This window comes from Bombus vancouverensis, chromosome 3 (assembly GCF_051014615.1).
Source record: "Bombus vancouverensis nearcticus chromosome 3, iyBomVanc1_principal, whole genome shotgun sequence".
Classification (NCBI taxonomy): domain Eukaryota; kingdom Metazoa; phylum Arthropoda; class Insecta; order Hymenoptera; family Apidae; genus Bombus; species Bombus vancouverensis.
Window position 1 is genome coordinate 20,083,117 of NC_134913.1, and position 26,027 is coordinate 20,109,143.

The following is a 26,027-nucleotide window of genomic DNA, read 5'->3' on the forward strand; positions in this document are numbered from 1 at the left end:
TACACAGCTCGATTAATCACAAGTTCGAACCGATCGTTGGCCGTCGACCAATTGTTTTAATTTGTTTACACGTCTGGTTGTTGAGGAATCTTGTGGTACGATTGCCGATAGCGATTTCGAATGCATATTGCAACGGAGATCTGTGAAATTTTATCACTAATTTATCAGATTATTTGCAATCTAACAGCAATTCGCGTAACGTAACCACGAATGATTGACCGTGGAACAGAAAGAAAGAGGAACAGGGTGTTTTGGAAATTGATCTTCGTTTAATTATTAGAACATTCGCGTACATAAATAGAGTACAAATACATGTGATATTGATGCGTGTATGTATGTCTTCTTCATCTCAATACCTATTACGATCCAATAATATATACATTTGTATTTTTCCATTTCTACCCTTGAGATTCGACCCTTTTTAAAATCCACTTTAATCATCACGCCGATAAACGAAGTCAGGAACAATTAAGAATGACATACGGAGAAAGTTTATGGATGCTTGCTTGCATTTGTTGCAAATGTATTGTCCCTTCCCTCTTCCTTTTCGATCCTCTGAAGCAATGCTTCGAGAATATTTGATGCAATTTATACAGAAGTATGATCAATGTTGCTAATATTCCATGCACTTTATGATTGACATATAACTCCTCATGCGTGTGAATTACGTAAGATATGGATCATTCGGGCTTTATTAAAAATATGTTTCAACATCGATCCTACACGAAATTTTCATTAAAACGATTCACTCGTATCTGTCATTTTGGAGCGATGGTGTCGTTTGTTTCGACGACCTATAGTTATAAGATGGAATGGAAATTTAGCGTGATTCGGCATTGGAATATCTGTGATTCGATATCGAGGATCAAATTATCTGCACCTAATAATCCCGAAAGCTCGGTTTTTCTCGCAGTTTGTTTCGAGCGATCGACATTTTCATCAACTTCAATTTCGTGATCGGAGTTCATGCTAGACTTCTAGTGCATTAATCTTCCAATTACCGGGGACGTTGAATTTACCGTTCGTCTTTTTGTACTGCCACGGTAACTGTAATTTTTCAATGATCCTGATAGTTGATTACATAAAAACAGGGAAGACAGTTCTGTGCGGTCGATAAAGGCGCCAGCATGACTTCAACGGCGTACCTATTAATCGTGATGAAAAAATGCTCTTTCTCGTTCGTTCTTTTGTTCTTGCTTCTACCTATGCTTACATGCTTCGTTTATTTTCTACCTTAAACGCTAGTTGTATCGTTAGAAACGTTAGTGAAGCGTGAACCTTTAAATATCGCTAGTCTTGATACGGGTTATAAGTAGATTTCCGTGGGATATAAAACGTGGCTAGGGCTGTGCCGAACGATATATGATCGACGAGAAACCTATCTCGTTCGGCAACAACCTGAAAAGTTCACAGAGATTGTACCGAGCAACGAAGGGGGAAAGAATTGTCGCTCGTTACATCTTATTTCCCTTGCAACCCGATCAGAAGTAGCCCTTAAGAGATAAGACAGTTAGCTGTGTCTAAGATGTCCTTAAATAAAGTGTACTTATTACAACGTTTGTCGTCAGGGTGTCCCTGGTTGTTCTTAGCGAAAAGAACGTAGTAATCGCGGATCGGGGAACAATTTTCGTCCAATCGACGATCCTCGATCAAATGTATCATTTCTTTTCTCGATACGAGGAACACGACGTCAGAGGGACGTCCACGCGAGGCGTGATTCCTTTATCTCCCATTGTTTCATCGTTGTCGAGAAAATGGATGTTCCGCGACTCCCTACGAAATATTGCACGCAAGATCCCTGCGATCTTCGACCCATGCGATCTAAAAGATCCGATATGTATGATAAATATTATGTATAAATGAGTGGAATGTCAGACGTAAAATGCGTAAGTGTAGAGCTTGTCCCGTAAGATATTCTGAAACCAACGTGTCTGCCTCTGTCGTTGTATACGACATCGATCCTCAGCTGTATGTAAAACTAATCCCCCTTTCGAGGCGTTGCACAAGCGGCGAGCCTCGTGATTCTCGTCACACGCCACATCGTTTAATGTCGCGTGTCCGTGTGAAATTATATTTAAAGTGTTCTATAATGAGTGTGCTTTAACATCGTCAATGAAATGATTTTCTTCAGAGCGTTGCATAACCGACCTGTGACTTCCGCCATGTGCAAGTCCTCGATTTAACGGCGAACAATAGATCTTCGATTTAGCTTTCTTTTTTTAGAGATACTCCTTGTTTTTCCTCTTCTGTTTAATTTTGCCTCGCCTTTCTAACGTTACATTCATCGTGAATTATGCTTGGAAGCTTCGAGGGTAAGGGGCATCTGTACTGCGATTAATTAAATTGCTTCACGAGTTAAACGCAACGTTCGAATATCGTGTTCTCGCCTAATGTATAAATGATAAGTCCTCGACAGTAACGAAGCATCGCGACAAACCCGAAACCGCGCCGTCTGAATGAAAAATATGTTCGCGTAGCCCGTATGGAAACACGAATGTTTTTACCGTACGGCTGCTAGCTTTGTGAGAGAGGCGCGAACCGTGAGTAATATCGAGAATGACAGCGCGAAACTGCAAATTTTCCATGCGTCTACGCGAACACGTGTCCATCGGGTTCACCGCATGCTATCATGTAACACGTATGACGCGTTACGCGAGGTGAGTTTGCACTTTATCTGGAGTTTTCCTTGTCGCTTCTTTCGTCACCACCTGAGCAACTCGGTGGATCCCCAGCCTAGATGAGAATTTTTCAGGGCATCATCTTGCGAGGTGACAGCCATTTCTTCATGTAGTAGCAAAAGATCGTGGAAACGTAAATAAGAACCAACAGGGCGCACGTCACTCCTAGGATAAGTACCGAAGTCTTCGTTGGACAGGGTTCTATTATGGTTACCGTTTTATCTGGAAGATGAAAATAAATATTTTTTAGAAAATATCCTTTATAATATATCGGAATAATTGCAAAGAAAAACGAAAACTTCGAGACAACTGAAATCGTCTGTCGTACGATTACCGGCTTCGTTGAAGTCTATACTGGCGTCACTTTTCAAGAAGTCTGACTGTTTCTCGTCGCCAAAATCGAGAACAAGGATTTCCTGAGACAACGTCATGTCCTCTGCTTTTTCCTCAGTGGCATTCGCGATGCTTCTTCGACGCCTCTTGCCCCACGATTCCACCGACTCTCGTCCCCATTCGCAGACAGCCTATAATCAATTAAACATCTTCGTCAGCCGTCGACGAAATATGTATGATATATAAATTATGTTCGATGTTCGTTCAATCACCGGTTCGCACGGTCCCAAACAGTACTTGACGTTGCACTGGAAGATCACACCGTAAGACTCGGTGAATCTAAATGCCTCGTAGACAGATTGAAGAGCGTTTCCGTCGGGCGTGAAGCTTGGAAAGATGGATGGATCTACTGGACATCTGAAAATCAAATAATTACTCGTTCAAGTAACTTATTAATTGTTGCGACGATATTTTCTGCATAGAAAGATCACCAACCCTTCGTCATCGATGATCTGGAAGGTACTTTTTGAGTCTTTGGCCATGGCGACGCAACTTCTTGCGAAAATTCCATAGGGAGCTATGGATCGAAAAAAACGAAGGTCACGATCAGAAACATTAAAGTATCTCGACGTAACGACGATAAAAACTCACTATCTTCCGGGATTTCGATTCTGAATGTTAGCTTGTCTCCGATACGAACAGTCTCGACTTCCCTGGACCTGCTGTCCAGAATGCGGATCCTTGGTGGAGGGGCTTCCGGCGCGCTGGTGATACTTATCATTTCCGGGTCCCTGATAGGCATCATCCCGAATGTGATATTTTTGGAGGACATGTCGTAAGTGCACTTCACTTTGTAAATTTTGTCCGCCTTGGTCATCACCACGGAATGATGCTGGAGGACGACCGTATTCGAGTAGATGCCAGTCTGAAAACCGTCACGCTGCCATAGTGAACAGAGAGTTTGAACAGGATTTAACGACTCGAGCGGATACATGGCCAGAGTGTGAACGGGTAATACCAATCACTTACCACGCTCTGGGTGTTACAGTCCTGCCCACTCATGGTCAGGTCGAGCCTGAAGAGATCGCTATTAATCACATCAATGTTGCAGGTCTCCGAACGGCCGAGAGCGTAAATCCGACCATTAAACGGCTTGTTCGTACGAACTTGGACGGCAATTCGCGTGTCTTTACAGTCCACCGATACTGCAATAATATTTTACGATCCGTTATTTTCAGCTTCACGATAACGGGGATAGCTCCGAAGAATAGTTTGTCATTTTTCAATCGATTAATAGCATATTCCTTCCTTAGCTAATGTCTGTTTAATATGTACATACCGTCGTAACAGGTACCAGTTTTATCGCAGTTTATATCGTTTCTCGTAAGGTTATTGATAGTGGGGTCTTCCGTGGTCTCGAAAACGACTGGCGGATCCGCTAATGGTCCTGTACCCTCTGTGGATCAATTTAAATATATCGAACGACGGGCTCGATCGTACGATGGAAGAAATATAACGGAAATTTGAAATTTCTCTCTTACTCTCGCAATAATTCTCGAAATAAGTTCCAACTCTTTCTCCGTTATCGATCAGAGGTCGTTCCGCATTGAGGTACGTGGAAGGTCCATCAGGAAGAGTCCAGTGATCCAGATGGAATAACTGACAATTGTATGCCGATCCTTGAGGAGCACCGCGATAGAGGAACGATCTACAGAGGAACTCGTTCTCAATTTCGCAAGCCAACCTACACGCGGATTCGCTCTGAACCTGCAGCTCTTTGTCCGTGTAATAATGTAATCCCGCGTATTGCGCGACCTTATCGTCGGCCACTCCGATTCGTGGCATCTGAAAGTTCCTCTGCGACTTGCACGCTTCTTTGCCTGAAAATTGCGATACCTCGAGTAACTTTTCTCGTCGATTCGTACGACATATTTTGATACACGAACGTCTGTTGCGTCGTACCTTTCAAGCATAGATTCTCGAAATAATCCACGCCCTGGGCGTCTACAAATTGCACATACTGGCCGGTCGTTCTTCGATCGGAATCGCTCAAATGACATTGTAAAGTTACGTAGTTGTATTCGACGGAGCGGCAGGTGAATCGATGTTCGTTGAGACAAGCCGCGAGACAAGCCTCTTTCGTCGATGTATAGATCAAAGCATTGTCCAGGCCACGAATCATCTTGTTTGGAACACGTTCGAAGGACCATGGTCGCAGACAGACGTTCTCTGAAAAAGTTGGACGAGAAAGCGAAGAAACTTTAAGAACGTTCCACTTTCAAGTAGAGGAAATTAAAAAGAGACCCGAGAGGAACAGTGTCTCGTGCCGTATATCGTCGTTGTATAATTTTATAACGAGCGAAATGTTTTTGTTTATAGAGAGGCAGAGCACGTGCGTACGCCTGACCGCAGACGCGACGTTTGCACACCTGATGAAGCACATGCAGGCTGCTGGGAGTTCTTCCTTACGTAACGCTCGAGTATGCCACACGAGCCTCATATATCGACACCTGTAGCTAAGCGAGAAACGATCGACGTTGGCATCCTCGACATTGCGACATTTCAAACTTCAAGAATCCTATCGGCAAAGCGTCTACAGTGCACACAATGTGCAGCGCAGTGTAAATAATATTTCTACGAATTACTCGAGATTCCTCTTTCGAACTATTTCTTGAAAGTCAAGGCCACTTCAAGGTCGTTCTTATTTTTAACTCCAAAGCAGATACGGAGTTGCGTGTAGGACAGGACAACGTCCGTGAAATATGGTAATTCGTATTCGTCGAGAGGGAAGCACGGCTGCGTGAAAAACGAAAAGAATGCGAGGCGTACGCTCGGGGCACGGATCGTCGATCGAAGAACAGTTATACTATATCCGGCCAGTCCGAGGAAGTGTGGCGAATTTCTCGGTTGGCCGATCACGCGAGCGTGACGGCCGCGAGACGGGCACGAGTTGAAGCGCGCGCGCGTTGCCTCGATGCCGAAATCACGAGTGGAGAACATGTGACTTGGCAGATGGAACGATCCGCCGCTTCGTGACGCACGACCGCGCGACTTTCAGCCGAGAAACGAGAATACACTTCGTCGAGGACCGGCCGACCGTTCCAATTTCTTTTGTTCCGCCCTCGAAACCGGCGCTAATGTCGACGAACACCGGGGACCGATGCCAACGAATCGACGCGTCACGACGACACCGATGATTCACCACGGTCGAGCGAATTCCTCGTTTCGTACGATCGAACGACGATCATCGAAATATACCAGCCGATATATTAGCCTCGTTTCTTCGACAATGACGCCCTATGGAATATAATTGTTCCATTTTTTTTTTTTTTTTTTTTTTAAGACTTTTTACATATTCCGATTTATTTATTCGTTCATTTTTGGTTTCTTTGCGACTACGTAATCCGATCATTCGTCGATAAAGGTTTGCCAAGAGTGGAGAGAATTAAACACGGGTGTAATTGCAATCGCGCCACGAATATTACAGTTGGAATGTTTAAAAATACGCCGGCCGCTTGTTTTCAGTCGCTCGCTATTTTCAGACGACCGAAACGCGCGTACGACGACGGAGGAAACGGGCGGTAATTTTTATTCGCCGAATATATTTTGTATACAGAGCGAACCGACGTTGAACTCTGTTATCTGTGACTCACGCGAATTCGCTAAAATTAATCGCCGTTGCGGGTTGCTTTATTTTCTCGAATTAAACTTCGGGATACGGGAACGGAACGGGGCTCGTTGCGTAAAATTTTGCACGAGCCAAGTGCTTACGCTCGAGTTTCTGTCGTCGAGAGGCCGATCGACCGCGCCCATGCAAATTCTTAACGTGTCGAGACCTCGATGACGGAGGTCTGTTTCGTCTGTTCTCGGTTATTTTAAGGGAGGAAGGATTTCGAACGGAAGTTACCAGCTGAAAAACGTGTCGTTTCGATACTAAAAGTCGCTACTAAATTTTCTTCGCTCCGCGATCGCTTCTTTTTTTATAGACGCGAGGAAAATATTTAGCAGACGAAACAGATCTCTATTTACGTTCAGTTTCTCTAGTTATAAATTCTCTAAAATATCAATACGCATCAACGTTCGCAGACTATTCGTTGTATAATGACCTATTTTCTATCCAGTCGACAGGATCGTCAATGTGCTTGAAAAGCGTTGGCGCGTTTCGAGAAAACGAACGATTTTACGTGCGTTGTCCTTCGGAGCGTGACCCAGGCCCAAACCTGGAAGGTATCGCTGAGAGTATCCGGGGACTCGTCGCTGTGAATTTTACGATCGTGTCAAGATAGTTGGCGTTATCGGAGGTACCAGCAGGCTCGTTAAACTAATATTAGAGGTTTCTTAGACACCCCTGGGATCTTTTCGACACTTTGGAAGTGGCTGCAGGTACATATTTACAACGGCGACCGTACTTAAGATATTTTCCGTACTACCCGAAAGGTACCGATAAATCTTTTAGGTGGTTTACTGCCACTCGACCTGCCCTTTCTGTAAAATCGTACCTTTCCTTGGTGAAAATTTGACCGCCTATACCCACGCAGGATACGGCTTTTGCATTAGGGTCTAGGGGTTTGACGGCTCCTCCACGCTCGTTTCTCGAGTACGACGAACAAGGGACGAGCGTACTGTACGTTTAAACGTTAGGAACGTTTCACTAAAATTCAGTTTCGCGTTTTTCTTGTTGTATTTTTGTCAACTTCGATCTTTCGTTCGACTTTATCCTTTATTTTTTTGTTTATTTTCAAAACCTAAAAAGACGGAAGTTTAAGAAAAGGTGGAATCTAGGAAAGAAAGGATCTGGCATCGTTGTCTCCACGATATTGTGTTAGGTTACCGTGCAACGCGATCTAACGGCTACCGGTATCCGTGCTTATTTGCGCATCTACCTGCTCCCGGACGACTTTGCCACTAGCGTTTAAACCCGGATTATCGTACCCGGTGCCTCTCTTTGCCTGTTTCCTTTCCGGCAGTGCCGCTCATATTGCGGGGTTTTGCTTCGACCTGTAGCCCTGTTAGTTTCTTTTTGTTCCCTCACCGACCTCTCGAAAGAGTTTACCGTCTGGTGCGAGGTAGAAGGTTACGGCCGAAGGTATCGACGTATTAACGTTCGTTAAAGGAGACGTGCTGGTGGCTCGATTATTCCCGAGTGTATCAGCCGCTCAAGGTCGAATCTTCTAGACAGGTGCACGAGCATCGTGGACTCTCTGGTCGAAAAAAATGCCCCTAATAGCATTTAGCAGGCGTTCTCTCGGCCGTGTTCGATCGATCTCGCGTTGCGAAGTTTCGAAGCGTGTTGTCGGTCGAGTCCGCTCACCTGATCTGATCTGAAGCTTCGTCATGTAGTACATGTTCGCAGCTCTCTGCGGTTGTGCCGCGGGATTCGTCGCCGCTGTCTCGTTCTGCAGCTGGCACAGGGTGTCCTGCATCGGCGCCAAAGGATTTACGACGAACGAGAACGCCGCCGCCTGACACTCGGACTCCTCGCGGCACCAGCCCTGACACTCGTACAAAGACAGGTTCCTCACGCTGTAGTACGTCGTTCCGCGGTAATCGTAGTCTGTCAGCTTCTCGAACGCTGTCCTAGCTGAAACGTGAACGCGACTCCTTTGAAAACGTTGCGAGGAACGGCGTAACTGGAATTACTTGTTTACAAGTGGTTCTCGAGCATCTGGTTCGGTACTTTCGAGGGACTAACAGAGGTACAGGTACTTACCTAGAGCAGCGTGAGCGACGGTGGCGAAAGCCAGCAGCGTGACGCCAGCGACCACAGTCGCCATCGTACCGATCGCGGACGAGCCCATCTGCAACAGAAGCAATGGATATCGGTTAGAAGCGCAATTACCCCCTCGCGCTCGGCTCGATTCTCTGGTGCTCGTCCTTCGTTCCCAAGGTGCCTCCGCTCCTATGCGAGTCGTTTAATGAACGTTGCGCGCGCGTAACAGGGACAGACAGAGTAATGAAACGTTTGCGCGTTTAAAATAGTTCACCAAGCGAAGTTCCGCTCGTTCCAAGACGAGTCAAACGAGCATCTAATCGATGGCGTGAATTTGAAATTCGTTTACCGCCGTAGCGCGTAACGCGGTCGGTTTGCCACGCGATCTCTTTCTTTTCTATCCTTTTGCATTGGCAAAACGTCGATGGCATACGCTAGAGGGGCGAGAGATAAGAGATAAGAGGTAAAAGGCGAGAGGTGAGAGGTTCCCGATAACTCGTTTTCCACGGCAGGCGCACAGTGTTCGTAAATCAATCGAGCGAAGAATAAATCGTTGGAAGTCGATAGCCGCTCGACGAGCCAGTCCGTTCGTAAAAGTGTTAAGAGACGATCTCAGCTCGAGGAAGTCGTTCGAGATTGCCGGCGTCGGTCGAGTAATTCGCCCGTGCAAGCTGGCCGGGAAGCACGCAAGTCACCGGCTTCCCGTGTACCTTTTGCTCGTGTTTCAACAACTGACTGCTTCCTGGATTTCTTCTTTCCCTCGGTTTTTGCTCCCTTTCCACCTCTCCCTGTTTCTTCTCTCCTGTATCTACCCAGCTTCTTTCTCTTCCCTTCCTCTTCTATTTCCCTCTATTTCTCTTTCTTCGTCTTCGAGCGAGGATAGCGCGTCCGCGATCGTTCGCCTCCCCCTTCCACTCGATCCTCGTTTTTCCTGCCGGTCGATTGAGCGATCCAGCGATACTTACGGTAGGCTGCCGTGTAAGGCTCGCCATTTCGCAGGTTTGTTCTAGGTTCTTCTTCTCTGTCGATCTCCGGAATCCTGCTTCGAGAGCACGTAAATCCTGCTTCGAGACCGGTGATTACGCCGATCGCCGTTCATTTTCGTTTCCCGCGTGTTGGTTAGATCCTTCCAAAATCAACCGACTCGTTTCCTCCTCGAACGATCGTTCGAAACGTGGTTATTGCCTCGAGCGAGCAGCTGGTTCGTTCACCCGCGGTTCATCCGTCGGTTATCTTCGTTCGAAGCGCGATTGAAACGCGAGTTGTTGGTTCGCCTTCGCTAAAATCCAAGGGATTCGGTGTACACGTTTCAGTGTCGTGCGACGTGCTCTCTGGTAATTGCGGCAGCACGTAAATGACGCGAGATTGCTCGAGCTGAAACGAACGTAATGCGATAACGGCGCGTTAGGACCTCGGACGATGGAGTCTAGGCTTCGGTGTTTCGTAGCCTCGGTTCGAGGTCATCGAGCCTGCAATAGCCGAGGACCGTGTAACAGAGGAGGAGAGCTTTGTCGTGTCTTGCACCGAGGTCAAAGGTTCAGCCTGGATCCCCACCTTCTCCTCTTCTTCGTTTCTTTCTCGTCTCCTCCCCCGGACCGCCCCGTGACGACGGGTTTCGAGCTTCGGTGCAATCGATTTCAATCTCTTCGTTGTACACACGTTTTAGACTATGGTTGCAGCGGATACGTGTACCGGCGAATCGCCCGTGTCCTGACGTACGAACGATCGAATTGCATATACTCGTCAGAATCTATCTATCCGTATTGGTCGAAACGACGTCGTCAGTCGTTTGTCGGAATTAACGATTATCGCACGTAGAAATCGCGTCGAACGTGTCGCGAATCGCTATCGAGAATCGTCGAGAGTACGCCGATTACGCGCCTACGACTCGAAGATACGCATTTGATTTCGCAGATTCGCGAATTTCTTTCTGACATTTGCGATAAAGTTGCGAGCGTTGCGAAGTTGCACCCGCTAACGACAAGGAATGCGCGTGTTTCTCTCGGCGGACGGGTTGATGCACTGTTACGAAGATTAATGTTCTCGTTGCGGTCGCCGCGAAAGAAACCGAGAGAAGAAGCGCGGTTTTCTTCCGGCGCGCGGCTGGTTACCGAGTTATCTGAGAACACTGGGTTTTCTAGGAACGTCGGTATCGAGGGGAACGCGGTACTTTATCGCGTTACCGTTCGACACTGCGTTACTTTCATCTCGAGTACGGGACAGTCCAAGTGCTCTAACGTCACACGCGTCGCGTAACACGTCACCACCAAACAACCGGGACATTTCCTTCCACATGTGGCAGCGCACCGAGACATATAACTTCGATTTCCTATCGGAGAGGCAAGGTTCCTCTGGTCTAACGGAGCACAGTGGAACTTCGTTCGTTTATTCGAACGAAATTTCAGTTATTGTCCGATTTAACGAATTCTGATCGATAAATTGCTGATATACGAGCGAGGAATCGTAAATAATGGAGACAATTGGCTTCTATTCCTATTCTCATTTGGAGGGATTAAGAAAGGTCCTTAATCCTCCTTAAGCTCTTCGCAGTGTTCCAGCTATTCTCTCAGTTTGTGTAAATTCTTCTCGAAGATTTTCTCCGATCTTTTACGAACTCCTATAGTCATATGTTTTATCGTTAAAGGGAGAAAGGAAGATCGAAAGGTGCAGACGAGAGAAACAGCTGAAAGCAGACGTGCGAACTTCTCCGAGCGCATTGTCCTAACTGGCGTTCCACCCGCAGGAAAAGTCGTTTCGTGTGCACACGTATCCCTGACCTTTACGTCACAACCGGTCCCTACCGGCGATACGAGCGAGAAACCTGGCCGACGAGTTCTCGCGAGATGTTCCACGGCTTTTCAAGGCCCTGCCAGCATAGAGAGTGGCTTCCGGTATTTCGTTCCGCGAACGACGCCGCTTCCGGACCCCTCGTTCTTAACCCTCCGCTTTTACGAAGGATATCGTCCTTACAAAACGCTATCTCAGTCAGTACGTTTCTATGCAAGCAAAATCGCTCCGACATTGTTCATCGATTTTACGAATTTCGGATTACTCGACAGAGAACAATAAGAATTCTACGTTTCAGACGTTCCGTAAATTTACGGAGCGAAGGGTGTGTATGCAAGTACATTGCACGGAGCCAATTTAGAAAAATGCAAGGGAAATACCGAAATGCAAAACGCGAACGTACTGTCTTTGCGTTGAAGAAAGTCAAACGTCGAACAGATTAACAAGCAAGGTGCAAGTATATCGTCTCTTAAAATTGTACGACTTTATCTGGAATAACAGCAAACACGAAAAGAAGACAAGTGTGGCGGTTAATTGGTAAAATACGTAAATTCCACGTTATTGGTATACGAATTGGTGATCGAGTGTACGGACCTATAATATTCCACGTAGCCAAAAAGCTTGAACTCTTTGGCTCTTCCACGTCCGAACATCGTGTTAATTCGTAGAAAAATTTGTCTTTTATCGATCACGAGCGATAGAAACAAACTGTTTCGGCCTGGTGAATAAAGGAGACAGGACGCGCTAATGTTTGCGAACAGTTTCGTTAAAAGCAACTGTTATTATCGTTTCGTTGTTAATTAACAACTCGTCGATTAACGAAAGCGTGAAAAATGTAAGAAAAATCGTAACGAATCGGCCAGTGATCGAAACGGATAGCATCGGCCGGAATAATATATTAGCAGCTCGGATTCACCACTGGATTCGTTCGTATAGAAACGGTCGGTAGAATCGGCCCAGCGATAGTTCGGAGTGGCGTAATTGATATCCGGACTCGGACACCGTTGCGGGCTGCAACTCTGGTCAGTTAATTATCCTGTTTATGAAAGGCATGGGTCCCCAGGATTACCTTCGAGCCTTCTTCTCCTTCTCGCTCGAAATCGCTTCGTGAATCATGACCTCCTCCTTGGCGTCCCGGGGAGAGCACGAATTTCCATTTGTCTTGGCTTTCTCGTGGCCAGCCTCGTGACTAGGCACAACGATCTCGTAACAAATGCACTCGACTCTCGCGGAGGCGTTCCCCCGTCGTATCCTTGGGACGTCGACGAGATCGCCCTGAGCGAATCTATCCCCCTTATTAACTCGTCCACCGGTAACGAACTAGTTTTAGAGATCCGTGGCCCTCGAAGGCCAATAAGCGGCCGTTCCCAACCCAGAAACCGATCGAATCGTCGATACTAAACAGGTCGCCAACCGCGCGTTTCCTCCCTCGACCCAGAAAAAGCCTGCGAACTCGAGCAGGGGCAATTAAACGGTTATCTATCTGGCGTTCGTTAAACGAACGAACGGTGAGCGGCGATTACGTCTGCATGCATAAGCGACGCGCATCCTCAGCCACGTGTTCTTTCGCCAGCGATTTTTTCGAAGCTTCGAACGAGAATGACGAACGGTAATGAGCGATGTAATTGCGCTTATGTGCATTTTTCTACCTTTTGTTTCTGCGTTTAGAACGTCCAGTTGCTACGCGTCATCGTGCTTTTAAAGCGGGCTTAATAATTTCGCATTCTCCCGCTACCGTAAGCAATTACTCTCGCGAGTAGATAGTTCCAATTAGGTTCTTGCCTACGCGTGTAGCCTGCGCATCTCAGAATCCGACCGCGCGTTATTCGTTCCCTAGCGCGATCGTAAAACAATCCGCTAATTAATTTCTCGAAAATCCATTTGCTCGCTGGGAGAAGAGGATTTTCAGTCGCCGATATCGTTCGTTTCAGCTCTTCCGACAGTTGCCTCGAAATCTTTTCTCCTCGATGGCGATAGCGATAATTTTTCATCGACGCGAACCGAGCACCGCGCGAAGACTCGATCGAGCGACTCAACGTGCCACGGCTATTCGCAGAGCGCTCAGCGTTCTTCGCGAAGAACGTTTGAAAAATGCTTCGCAGACGATATTCGTAACGGATGAGAAAATTGCCCGAGGCAGGCTACGCGAACGGACTTGTCCAGCTCCGAGTTAATCGGTTTTGCCGTTGGTAACCGAGACTGTAGTCGGAGCACTGTGTCGAATCGAGCGACATTCTACACCACGACGCGCATCCTAAGGACGCGTTCGCGAGACCGCCGCTGGGACGCAGGAACAGGGGTCGGCGTTCCATGTCGTTTTAATTAAATCCAGCGATTCCGGTAAATTGTTAATCATTAGACGAGATAAGAGAGCGGATCACGGCATTTATTAGAATCGGCTACTTCTCGGCGGCGGTTAATTACAAAGTCACGATCGCCTGTTCTCGGCGAATTATGCGGAGCACTCGCGGCGATCCGTCCGCGCCATTACGCGATGGGATCTTTGGGTTCCGTGAAGAATCAATTACCCGGCACACCTCTCCGTTCACGGTACCGAAAATGAACGTCCGTCGAATCGTTTACACGCGAATCGTCGCACACATTTTTATTCCGTCCGTTAAACCATCGCGATTTGCGATTTAACTTTCACAATCTGTGCTACCGTGTCGCGGAAAAGAGAAGAGGAAGAGCATCTTTTTATTCGATTCTACGTTTCATTTTCACAGCATCGTGCAGGATGGTTGGTCGTTGGTTTTAAACGACGAGGTGACTCGATGTTAAAACCGTCAAGCGTGTTTAAAATAGTTAATAAACAATTAATAAATACGCTAAAGACTGTGTATAAATCGCTAAAAAGATCGCACGAGATTCAGATCGATAAACTCGTCACCTTACCGGTAAATTTCCATTCGCCTTTGTTAGACGGTTTTACACGTAGCGGCGACATTGTTTTTGCCCGGAGTTTACTTATTATTGCACTATGTATGTCCTAACGATGTTAATACTCCGAGGCAAGACACAACGCGACTCGAATCGTCCTCTAGTTCGCGTGCCGCTACAGTATCAAAATTTTATAATCGTACGAAAGTACCGAGGATCGATACGTAATTTAATATACTTGGATCTAATTGATTAGTACGTAAATGGTACAATAGTAAATACAATGGTGTACGAATACCTTTTGTAGGGATCGTAGACTGGAAAAGCTAGAGTATAAAATGACCTGACGCAATGCGACACGATCCAACAGAGTATAGAATAATCCACGCAGTTGTTTCTCGAGGTCTTTGACTCGAAATTGATCCTAAGCACTTTGTATCTGTTTCCCGTCCCATCTAGCCGTAGCCGCACCGCCAAAAGTGTGTCGATCGACGGTTATCTACCGCCTATTACCGACAAATTACGCGGATGGTAACGGTGCGGAGACGTGCCTCGAGAAAATTGCTCACGGGATTATTTTCGAAGATTTTTGAGCATCGTTTCTCCATCGCCAGGTATTCCCACGTAATTCGAACGATTTTCAGCGGTCTCCATTCGACGGGGTAAACCGGCGGTGTAAAACGGCGGTGTAAAACGGCGATGTAAAACGGCGGTGTAAAACGACGGGGCCAACATTAGCCGGATAAATCTAGTTCGCGCATCGAGATAAACTCTTGGAGCGTACGATCGCGAGATCGCGATCGTGCGTCCTGGACGGATAGCGGGAAGATGCTGCGCGAGCACAGCTACTGCAACATGCAGATTTATGCTCCTTGCAACGTCTCCGCTCTTTAGATTAATGGTCGTCCGTGGTCTTTCCGCGTAGTCTTTCTCGCACAGCGATCACCGCGCACCATGGCCTTCTCGCTAACGAGTCCTTCGAGTCCATCGATTTTACATCGACCCTTTTTTCCAATCGTACGTTCGGTCATTTCACGGTACGTTTCGATAATTTATTCGCACAACGCAGCAACACTGGCGCGAGATACTCGCACGTTCGCAGGTTACTCGAGCTTCGCTCTTGGATATCCTTATACGTATGTCGGAGATGGAAGGACAGCGGGACTTTCCGTCGGGAATGCTGGGAAAGACCTCCCATCACCATAGTCAAGATTTTAATATTTAAGCAATAAAAATAAGGAAAACAACTTTCGATGTTTCAACCTGGCGTTACGACGATGGGTTCAGGTTTAAGGTAACATAACGGGTCACCAGACGTAGCCACGGCCACGGGAGGGCCGCGTACCTGACAGAGGTACGGAATGATTTTATGACTCTCCTTAAAAACAAGGATTGACCCCGAGAAGCGTGGACAGGAGTATATAAGGGTAGGTTCGTCTGGATTGGCAGAGTTTTTAGTTAGTTAGTCGTTGAGCGAATTGCCGATACTGGTCATCCCGTGGACCGTGGATTCGTTATCGAATCGAATCGTGGATTCGTTGTCACCATCATCTCGGACATCCTATTGCCGTTACTCATAGCCTCTTGTAATGCCCCATATAAGGTTCATAGAACGCCCCAAAGCGCCAACCTGACTCCGACACGTATATCTTATAAACTCGAACGACGGAGAAGCCTCGACGTATATTTTTGCCTAAGTTTTAGTTTTCGCGTCCAGAATCGATCGTTCGAAAGAGAAACGCCACAAATTCATCAGCACCTGGTACGATTAATCGATTCGTTCGAGATGTCCGAAATATGAGGTGTAATTACGAGGTCAAGAGCGAGGCGCGAAGCAGCGCGGATTAGCGGGCTCGTTCGTTGCTCGCGTTCCGTGGAAACGTATGCTCGAAGGCGAAAGGGAATTCGCGGAGGATAGAGCATGGCGGATTAAAAACCGCGATACCATCGTTTCCGTCGGCTAATTTCGTCCCACCCGTCGTTTCCGGCATGGTCTACGTCATTTACATATTTTACTCGATGGTAGATCGTCGCCGATTGCGAGCCCCGAGCCCGAACCGGGACTCGGTCTTCGCTTAAGACCGCTTGGACCACGAACGCGTTCTCCGTCACGACACGCAGCCTCCCTTCGCGAACGAACGTTCGCGTCAGCGTAAAGATCGGATCTACGCCGATCGCGATAAACAAATTCATCGTCGAGAGTCATGGATGGAAGTTACGTAGGTGCGAGTCAAACGGGAAGACGATGTGTTCGCTCGTAAATCGTGCCGCCCTCTCGCGTCCCTGCGCAGCAACAGAACGCATTCCAACAGCCATTCCGCCAACCAACCATGGACGAGTATTCAATTTTCCTTTTAACGACGCGGACCATTTCCTATAGACGCTCATTCGGCGCGGATCGTAAACGGTCGACGAGAATATTATGGTCAGTGACATAGAGTCGGTAGCTGTAGCCTCGGAGCGATCGCATCGATCGAAGAGGGATGCCTGGCCTGGCTTGCCCGGCATTCGCAGGGTTATCACGCCGCGATCCCTGCAACGGTCAACTTCAACCATCTGATTTACGAGTGCATCTCGACGAGCACCGCGGCGAACGGTAGCTCGCGAGTAGATTCATAAATAATGAGACGATGGACGGAGGGGGTAGAGCGGTCGAGCAGCGATTTCCTTTCGGAGAATAAGAGATTCATAAACAACGAAGGCACGTAAATCGGTGCCGAGCTGGCTGCCTCGATCCTCCACCGTGCAATGGATCTCGTTCCACGGAAGCTCTTCCGCACGGTCGCGATCTCCGCCAACCGAGTTCGATGATTTTTCCGCCGTTTCGTCGATCGTATAAAACGCGCGTTCCGTCTCTGGAATCTGGGTTCGTCTTCCGTGAGAAAGCACGCGGCCAGCTATACGATCATACATAGTTAGTTATATCACGCGCGGCTGGAGGAACGAAGACGTTCTAATTCCGATAGTTTCTCCGCGAGTAGACACCTAGGAATCGACGAAGCGTACCGCGACATCTTGTCTTCACATCGCTTTAACATCGACCTTGCAACGTCCGTCTGGAACGGGAGAAATTACTCTTCGTTCGCGCCAAGTCCAGACTACGATCGATTTTGTCGCGAGCAGAACGTTGTCCGACGGAAAAGCACAAGGCTCGGTGATAACGATCGATCCGGCGAAGGTACACAGGCGCGGCAACCGATCTCGATAAATCTTCGAAGTAATTAGCGGTTGCATCGTGGTTGTCTTCATGGCCGTTTCGAGACACGCGAGACGGTGTAAACGAAATAAGAGTGGACGGACGAAGGGGAGTCGATAGACGAAGGGGACGCGGTAAGAAATATGATTATACCTTCTGCCGGTGAGAGATGCACGGAGCAACGACCTCGTCCCGCTAGAGAAGAAGCCCTTCGCTTCCCTTGCGCGCTCTCGTACCGCGGGAATAATAATACGAGGGGGCAGCGCGACCGCGACCTCTTCGCTTCGATCTACGCCTTCGAATTTACTCAAGATCATCGGATTAGCGCTATCGTCCGCCTCGACCTCGATCCACGTCCGATTATCTTTCGTTCCGCAAATAGGCCCTGCCGCTTCTGCGTTAATTATGATTTTAATCGAACGCGCTCGTAGCGTTGCGCGCTGTCGACTTTTTGCCACGAATGTTATTCGGGGTCGCGCGTTCGCTTGATTTATTCGATAGGGCGACGGGAGCGCGCGGTCATTAACGAGAAAACGCTTTAATTGGACGGGGGCAACGCGATCGAGCTACTCCCGGGTCGGCAGAAACGAGAATCGACTTTGAAAGGTGAACGCTCGTCGAACCGGCGCGGATCCACGGATGAGAACTCTATTCCAGCTTGTCAGCTCCTCTTCACGCTGCCACGTCAACGCCGACGTAACATCCGCCAGGCAGAGACGTCGGCCTGCCAGCTTCGGGCTTTTCGTTTTTCATGTAAATTTAATCATCGCGGTGAACGCTGTGCGCCAAGACTAGCTTCCTTCTCCTCCGAACGATCCTCGAAAGCGTCCCGCCGAACGCCGTAATATTTCAATCGCACAAAACACGTCACTCTCTGTACGCGAACCTCCGATAGCCCTTCGATCGACCGCCGAGGACGAACCAGGCAACGTATCGGGCTGGAAACCGCGAATCCACGTCGAACGAGTCTTTCTTCCATATTCTACGACTTTCGTCACGCCTCGATGCGCAAACAGAATCACCGAGCGCATAAATCTCTCGTAGATCTCCGCTGGACTTGCGTTCTGGGAATGGCAAATCGTGGAATCGATTCGCAAAGTTGGCGAGTTTCCATCCGTTTCTTCCGTCAGATTGCACGCGAGCGATCGGTACTCTGGCTGTGCTTATTATCGACGATTCGAATCGCGTGATTTCAGAGTTCGATGAAGCGTTCGCCCGATTGCTTGGCGCGGAAAGGAGCTACGAGACAAGATCGTTCTTCGTTGGAGAATCAAGTAAATTGGCAGTTGTCGAAGGTCTGTCTCATCGTTCGAAGAAGCTGGTGGAAGGTGGTGGCGAGTCGATTCCGTTTTGGATCGTCCTCTTTCGTCCGATTACTGTGTTTAGTCGACGAATGGATGTTCGCGCGGGAACGCTTGCCGCCCGGATAAAGTAGCCTATCGACGTAGCGAATCGAAATGGCGCTATACGTCGCGTGACTGCACCTTCGGAACGCTTTACGATGGAATGCACAGGATTACCGGGAATCTGTTGAATTTTCAATGGACAACTGACCGCAACTGACGGTGAATGTCATCGCTACCGATAGAAGCGTTTATACGATTCAAAATGGCAGGCTAAACGCGCGCATTCGGTGAGAAAGTATCAAGTGCTTGGAAGTGAGATTCGATGCCTCTGATCGACCTACCGAGAACGCTTCGTGGATCGAGCACGCGATACGCGCCGAGAAAGCAGTCTACAGAGATTCGTAACGTTACCACTTACTTCGCAACGACCGAACAAGAACACCAGGGGACTCCGTTATACAGCTAGAAGTTGCGGATGTTCGCGATAGGACAATGGTACGCAGCCTGGCCGGACGAGGAACCGCAAGCGAGAGCCGTTGCTTGTAAAGGGTTGCTACGTAGATGTACAATAGTAGGTATAATATGTGGAATTGCAAGCAAGACGACCGCGGGTGGTCCGTTAGATCGGTGCCACTGTCGCGACCTAACGTGACTCTGGTAGGTGAACGGCGCGAGGTAAAAGTGCATGACGGTGTGTTTGCAGCGGTGCGACTGCAAGGGTGGTCGTCGAGTTTGTGCCGTTGGTTCTGTCGCCGTGGAACCTGTGTCGCGGAACGAGTTGATGGCTTTGGTGGAATCGTATAGTTGCCACGAGTCGCGAGGCAGCTATAGATTATTGGCGGCATGATCGGTAGCCGCGGTGTGGTGGCGGCGGTGGGACCCGCGCAAGGAACAAGAAGAGTCGAAGGGCACGATCTTGTAAAAAGGCAGAAGCAAACGAGCAAAGGATGGAGTCGGAGGCGGAGGGCGGCTTATCAGATGGCTCGGAGCGCGCAGGAAACGCCGGTTGCAAATTCAAGACACGGTGTTCGGCCGCGAAACGAGGCAACTCGGAGCCGGAGACGCAGCATCCGGTCGTGCAGCCGGCCGGCAGATATTACGTAGCCACGACCATGTAAAACCATCGCCCGCGACATTTTGTCTTCTTCCCTCGATGCACGAGCGGCTCGCTTTCGTGTTTCGCGATTTTTCCAGCCGTCTAAGCGGATCTCTCGACTTTTCTCCGTTCCCTCCACCTCCTGTTTCTTCTGCTTCTTCTTCTCCCTCGCTCCCCCTCTCTCTCTTTCTCTCTCTTTCCTTTTGTCTTCTTCTTGTTGCGCTCCATGCAAATGGAGTGGCCAGGAATAGGCGAGCGAAAGAAACCCGCCACGAAGCAACGCCGGCAGCCGGCGGTAGAAAAAGAACACGAGGAAGGAAAAAGGAGCCCGAGGAAGAGCCGGAGATGTACCGCTCAAGGACACGATCTACCGCAACACCGAGCTCCGTGACAAGGATGCCCAAGCCGGCGAACAAGGAGGAAGAATGCAGCTCGGAACGCGAGAAGAACGAAAGGATCCACCGGGGAGAGTCATTCGTGGATCTCGGTTACACGAAACTGCTTGTTCGGTGGAGTTCTTTTAAATTCGCTATTCCAGTCCCGACACTGTCGAGATTCGAAACTAATGATTCTCCTTAGGACGTTCGCCGACGACGATGCACGGCCATCGAGTCGACTGCTCGAGGTTCCCTCTTCTCTCCTTTCTTCGTCGCGTGGGTGGAATTCTTTAACGAACCACGAAGAATTTTTCGAGACGGAACACTTCGAAGAAATTTTTATCTCAATTTGCCATCAAGGGAAGCAACGCAACGTTTGTCTACAACGCTATGCGCGTGTGCGCTTGTAGGATAGTCTATGTACAGGATGTCGAAGCTATCCCTTTCGTAATTTACGATATTTAAAGATTTCACGGCAATTGTGCACCTTCGTCTTCGTCGTACAAGTGGAACGCTTTAACGAACTACAAAGAATTGGTCGAGGGAAGACCTTTCGTTGAAATTTCTATCTCGATTTGCTATCAAGAAAAGCGATTGTTATTCGTAACCCCATGCGCGTCGATGCTCGTAGGAAAGTCTACATCCAGGGTGTTACAAGAGGCGCGAAGTTTCGTTCGAAAGATAATGTTCCGATCGTTTAGAATGTTTAAGGATTTCATGGATTCGTTTTACTTCGTGAAAGCGCATTCGAAGCGGCTCCCACGTGCCGCGAAACAGCCTGTAATCGAACGTCCATGGGAATGCTCGCCAGGCGATAAGCGATGACCCGGCAGTAAAGGAAATCGCGTATGATTTCGTAGTTGGCCATGTAATTTTCTCGGCGAGCTCGTTGTTCGATGATTTGCGAGCCGGCTGGACTTTTGCATAATTCGAGTTAAACGGCTGCGGATAAGCGTAGATTACTCGGCATAAGGAAGTGTGCAACGAGCGCCGATCAATTAGTCAAGCTCGAGAGACTCGGATGTATCGGCGGGAATGGTCTCGGAATCCAGTTTCTCTCGACGTTTCAACCGTGTTCGCCTGCATAACGTTTAAACTACGCGATTAACCTACCGGTTGATCTCGACTCACGACGACGATACGATGACTGGCTCGTTTATCAGCTCGCGTAATTATCTTCGTTTCTCTTCTACGGTCATTGAAATATATCTAGCGATGTTGATCGACCATCGAGATCGTCGATGGATACCTGCTAATTTCTACGACATACTTAACATAATCTGGACACCTGAATCGATAAATATCGATAAAGAGCTAAAGTCGATCAAGTTGGAAGGAAACTGAGAAACAACGCTAAAGCGTGGATTTTCGACTTACGACAGATGCTAACGGTAGATGCACGTCTCGAGGAACGGAGCATCCGAAGGTCGAAATGCACACATTCGAATACGTCTACATATCGATACGACGTGCCGAGTTCGTCGGAACACGCATCCAGTGTAGGCGCCACGAATTCGTTTTCATCAGCTTTCAGGATCATCGTACAAAACCGCACGAGCTCGCGTAAAGAAAGTTTCAGGAGTCTGTTTCACGGTCGCTGAAAAAGCGGGTCAGTGTCGAGTGGAAGATGGAAGATGTACTTTCACCATGCTTACGAGACTTGCAGGTAATCGTGATTGCGTTTACGTAACTCGAAAGCCGCAGAAACGTCGGGCACGCGACTCTACCTTGTCCGGTATGTTTCTCATCTCCATCAAAACGTACGTATCATGTTATGTTATCCTCGAAGCACGAAGAACACGACACGTACTAAAAGAACGAAATTGCTGGCAATTTCGTTGATAAAGTTCGGCAATATAGCCGTGGGCCGGGTGAAACAACACGACCGAGGTTAAATATCCTGGATTTAGTTGTTAGCTTCGATATTGCTCGCAATATCCAGTTAAACGAGGAGCGAGGTTATCCGATATCAACATTACGCGTTCTTTTTAAGCGAAGATTGCTTTGCGAGACTGCTCCGTTCCTTTTCGTAAACCACTCGAGGTTTGTAAACCAGTCGCGCATGGAAAAAGGAAGAAAAGAAAGAGCTGGCTGGTAAAATCGATATATCCTGGTTCTCAAAGACGATGGCAAGGAGCGAGTCTGTCTTCTTATTACCCGCGATAGCTTTTACGCAATTACGACTCGTGCGCTATGGAACGAGAGATCATTTGGAGTTAATGAACTGGATGGTTGACGAAGCTCGCACAGAGCACGTGAAAGAAGCACGAACCATGGTGCGCTCGTTTCGCGGCACTGACCAACGCGTGCACCACCGCGTGCGTGCAGCACGAATGGCGGATGCGGCGATCGTTGGAAATCAAAGGGCACCGTTGGACGTGCCTCTCGTGGTTCGGCGCGTCTAGTTTTTGTTTAAACAAGAATCTGACAAGCCACGCGCTTTCGATGTCGAAAGACGAAGAGAAAACGAGTTTAACGCCCCCTAATCGATCCAAGTATCGCGAAGGCGAGTTCGCTGTTACGCGTTTCGATCTTTCCATCGTCGATCAGTTTCGTCGAACGCGAGCGAAGATCGAGTCCATAAGAAAGAGTTAATTGGTAGAAACGCGAATGAAAAACCAAGAAAGCATCGAACTAGACGAGAGTCAAGAACATGTCGATTTCTACGGTTCGTTCGCTAACTACGCATCTTCGATGTTTCCCGGTTCATCGCGACATTTTTTTTTCAATGTCAGGAAAAATCGGCAAGCTCGCATTCCCGTGCATATTCGTTATCATCTCGGGAAAGGAATCCAAAGGAGCAAACGGTTCGTAATACCCGATATCAGCCGTGAAATTGCAGAACAGTCGAGGGATCGTCTGGCAAGATCGGCACGTCCAGCTCCGGGGTAGAAAAACTTTCAAATAAACTTTTGTTCCTCTCTGCCGAGGACGAGCTGGACCGATGCTAGAACGACTCGTTCACTACCGATCCTTGCTTTCTGCGTGCTTAATGGCGCGCGGAAATCGATTGTCTTCACCGAAATTGAAAGATACAGTACTGAATTAACCGTTCTTTGGTCTATTCGTCGCTATTGCTCTTTACTTTCGTATTCGACAAATAAACGATTACATTTGTACAAAAGGAAGACTATAAAATTATACGAAAAGAAGATGGCATTGGTTATACGTACGTATATTTCACAATTTTAAATGCTCGTCGTTTACGGTTGCATTTCACGAATCGCGTCATCGTGCCGACAGAATCCGGTCGATTGCATCCATTTCGTGGACGGCGGTTAAATAGAATTACGTAGGACGTGGCAATTCTGGACCAAAATCACTTGCGTTATTACTCTTTCGTAGCTCCGTGGCAAAGCAACAGCGGCGCGCTGCAAGCAGGGCTGCATGCCTTGTAATCAATCCGCAGGCGCGCTACGTACCTTCTCCAGCCACGAGCAACCATGCTCGCTATTGTGAACAAACATCCTCATTCCCTAGGCATCCCGTTCCGTATCCATTCGCGGTAAACACCAAATTAAAGGGCAACCGAGTCCGCGCAGTTGAACGTCGCCTTTTATAATCAAGGATCTCGCTTCGCTGTTTGGATTAACTATTTACGCTACATTTTCTTCTTGGTCGATTTACGAGTACAACCACATTCCCTATATACATTTATTATGTAGAACGTGGATGTATCGCTGGTCGAAGCAATTTGGGAGACTCGTCAATCGAGTACCACGAATAGTAAGCTCGTAGAATTTCCATGCCATTGAAAGGGTAGAATCAACGAAGAAAATAATATCGCGAGACGTCGAGTTTAATCGCGACAAAAACGGCAGAAGCCAGTTTCGATGTTTCCGCGTCTCGAATCGGATCATAGGGTTATCGGCTTCGTTATCGCGACGGAGGATCCACGTTGCACGTTGTTTACCTTCGACACACGTCACCGTCGCTGTTTTCACAGTAGCGATCTTAACGTTTCTGTGAGGCACGAGCAAACGTGACGCACTTGCGAAGTTCGAGTCCGTTAGAACGGTATACCGGCAAAACGCTCGAGAGATTAACACATTTTCTTTGGAGCATCTCGCGCGCCGCGAACGAGTCATCACCTTGTCCTTGAAGCACTCTCTCGTTATGTTGCACGTCGCGGGCAAGAGTGTTTTCTGAGAAGTCTGTTCATCCATAAAGATGTTTACAGTATGACTATATACAACGTGGTTTTTAAAGCCGCACGAAAACAAAGATGCACCTGTTGCGTCGCTAGTATTGGACAACGTTAATATGGCGCGATGTATTCACGAATAGAGCTAGACATGCGTCAAACGGAAACAAAGTATACTCCGTTATAGTATCGAATCAGCTATTCTCCTCTGGCCTGTATAATCCCAAATAAGTACCATATTTTAATATTTGCTTTTAGTATCGAATATAATTTTATTACCTCTTGCGTATCCTACGCTTTTTATGAATGAAGTATCCCAAAAAAAGGTAGTTCGAGGAGCGACGTGAAAGACTCGACCGTGCAGGCGTGCAAATCCGAGGTGAATTATGAAAAACGCACCACGAACTTACACGCGCAATCGGGAGCCGACACAAGCTACTTGAAGCGACCACGTGACAACACCCACTGAGCAGATCTGCTTGTTTCTAACGTTAGCGATCAATGTTCAGTTGTGCCATCACTAGCACACGCATTTCCCCCCCTCCCAAAAAAAAGACATATGTGGCGGATCGGTATCAACAGGACGCCGACAGGTCGAGGCATCAACGCGGCGCAACACCTCCCGGGCGATCCGCGGGTACCAACCGCCAACACTAGAGGGCTACGACGACAACGAGTCTGTCTGTCTAACTCGCTAGCGGGTTGAATATACGAGCGATTGATAGAAATACCGCACCTAGCGAGACTCCCTCTACGTCTAAGGCAGGGACTACCGGGCATAGCCTTACTGACGAGTCCACCGGTAGTCCCGGGACGAAACGCACTCTCTCACTCTCCTTCCATCAGCCTCACATATCTGTAAAAGATACGAACGCGAAGAAGAAGTGGAGAGAAGAATATAGTTAATGCGACGTAACATATGCGTCGATAGCTGCGAAAGAGTTGACCAAAGAAATTTCTTCGAAGAATGATCCCTGCAAGATAAAGAACAGGATATAGGTAGTTGGGAAACGCGGGCGTTAACTGACGTTCAGGGATAGTCTGGATGACCGGAACGATTCTTTTCCACGAATCTAAAACTCTGCACGGAGGACTGCAGTTTCTTGGAAAGAATCGGAAAGAAGAGGCTAACGGTACGCGGCGGTTCATCGCGCGGAAAGAAAGTACGCCGATTTATTATGAGTCGATGGATGCGACTGGGTGTTCACGAAACGATCGATCGCCGGAGACCCAAGCCTGGTTGCGCAATTCCAAGATTTTTCGAACGCTCGGTTTCGACCTCGTTTCGAGGAAGTTTATACCGTTAAGCGAAGACGAGCACGACACTAGAGTCGAAAGGAGGAGAAAACGTTGGGAGCCTCGTCTCCTTTCTCCATCGATGCCTTTTCTTTCGTTCGTTTTGCGATCGCAGGAAACGGCGATTATCAAAACAGTCGACCGTTACATTCGACGATCAAGATTTGGAGCTACAAACAGAAAA

General features: G+C 48.0%; 1 protein-coding gene across 3 annotated transcripts in view; it reads right to left on the reverse strand.

The window, feature by feature from the left end:
- Positions 1–135: 135 nt before the first annotated feature.
- tyn (trynity) overlaps positions 136–26,027 on the reverse strand; it is a 41,877-nt gene continuing 15,985 nt past the window's right edge. The window contains exons 2-12 of one of the 3 annotated variants that reach the window (XM_076627925.1): positions 8,722–8,809; positions 8,323–8,592; positions 4,974–5,240; positions 4,553–4,891; positions 4,351–4,467; positions 4,041–4,216; positions 3,663–3,951; positions 3,507–3,588; positions 3,284–3,428; positions 3,013–3,202; positions 136–2,900 (exon numbers count right to left, since the gene is read on the reverse strand). In XM_076627925.1, coding sequence (XP_076484040.1) covers positions 2,749–2,900; positions 3,013–3,202; positions 3,284–3,428; positions 3,507–3,588; positions 3,663–3,951; positions 4,041–4,216; positions 4,351–4,467; positions 4,553–4,891; positions 4,974–5,240; positions 8,323–8,592; positions 8,722–8,809 — 2,115 coding nt within the window. In that variant the 3' untranslated portion in view covers positions 136–2,748. The remainder of the gene's footprint in view (positions 2,901–3,012; positions 3,203–3,283; positions 3,429–3,506; positions 3,589–3,662; positions 3,952–4,040; positions 4,217–4,350; positions 4,468–4,552; positions 4,892–4,973; positions 5,241–8,322; positions 8,593–8,721; positions 8,810–26,027) is intronic. The other 2 variants (XM_076627926.1, XM_033329268.2) reach the window with 2 other exon arrangements.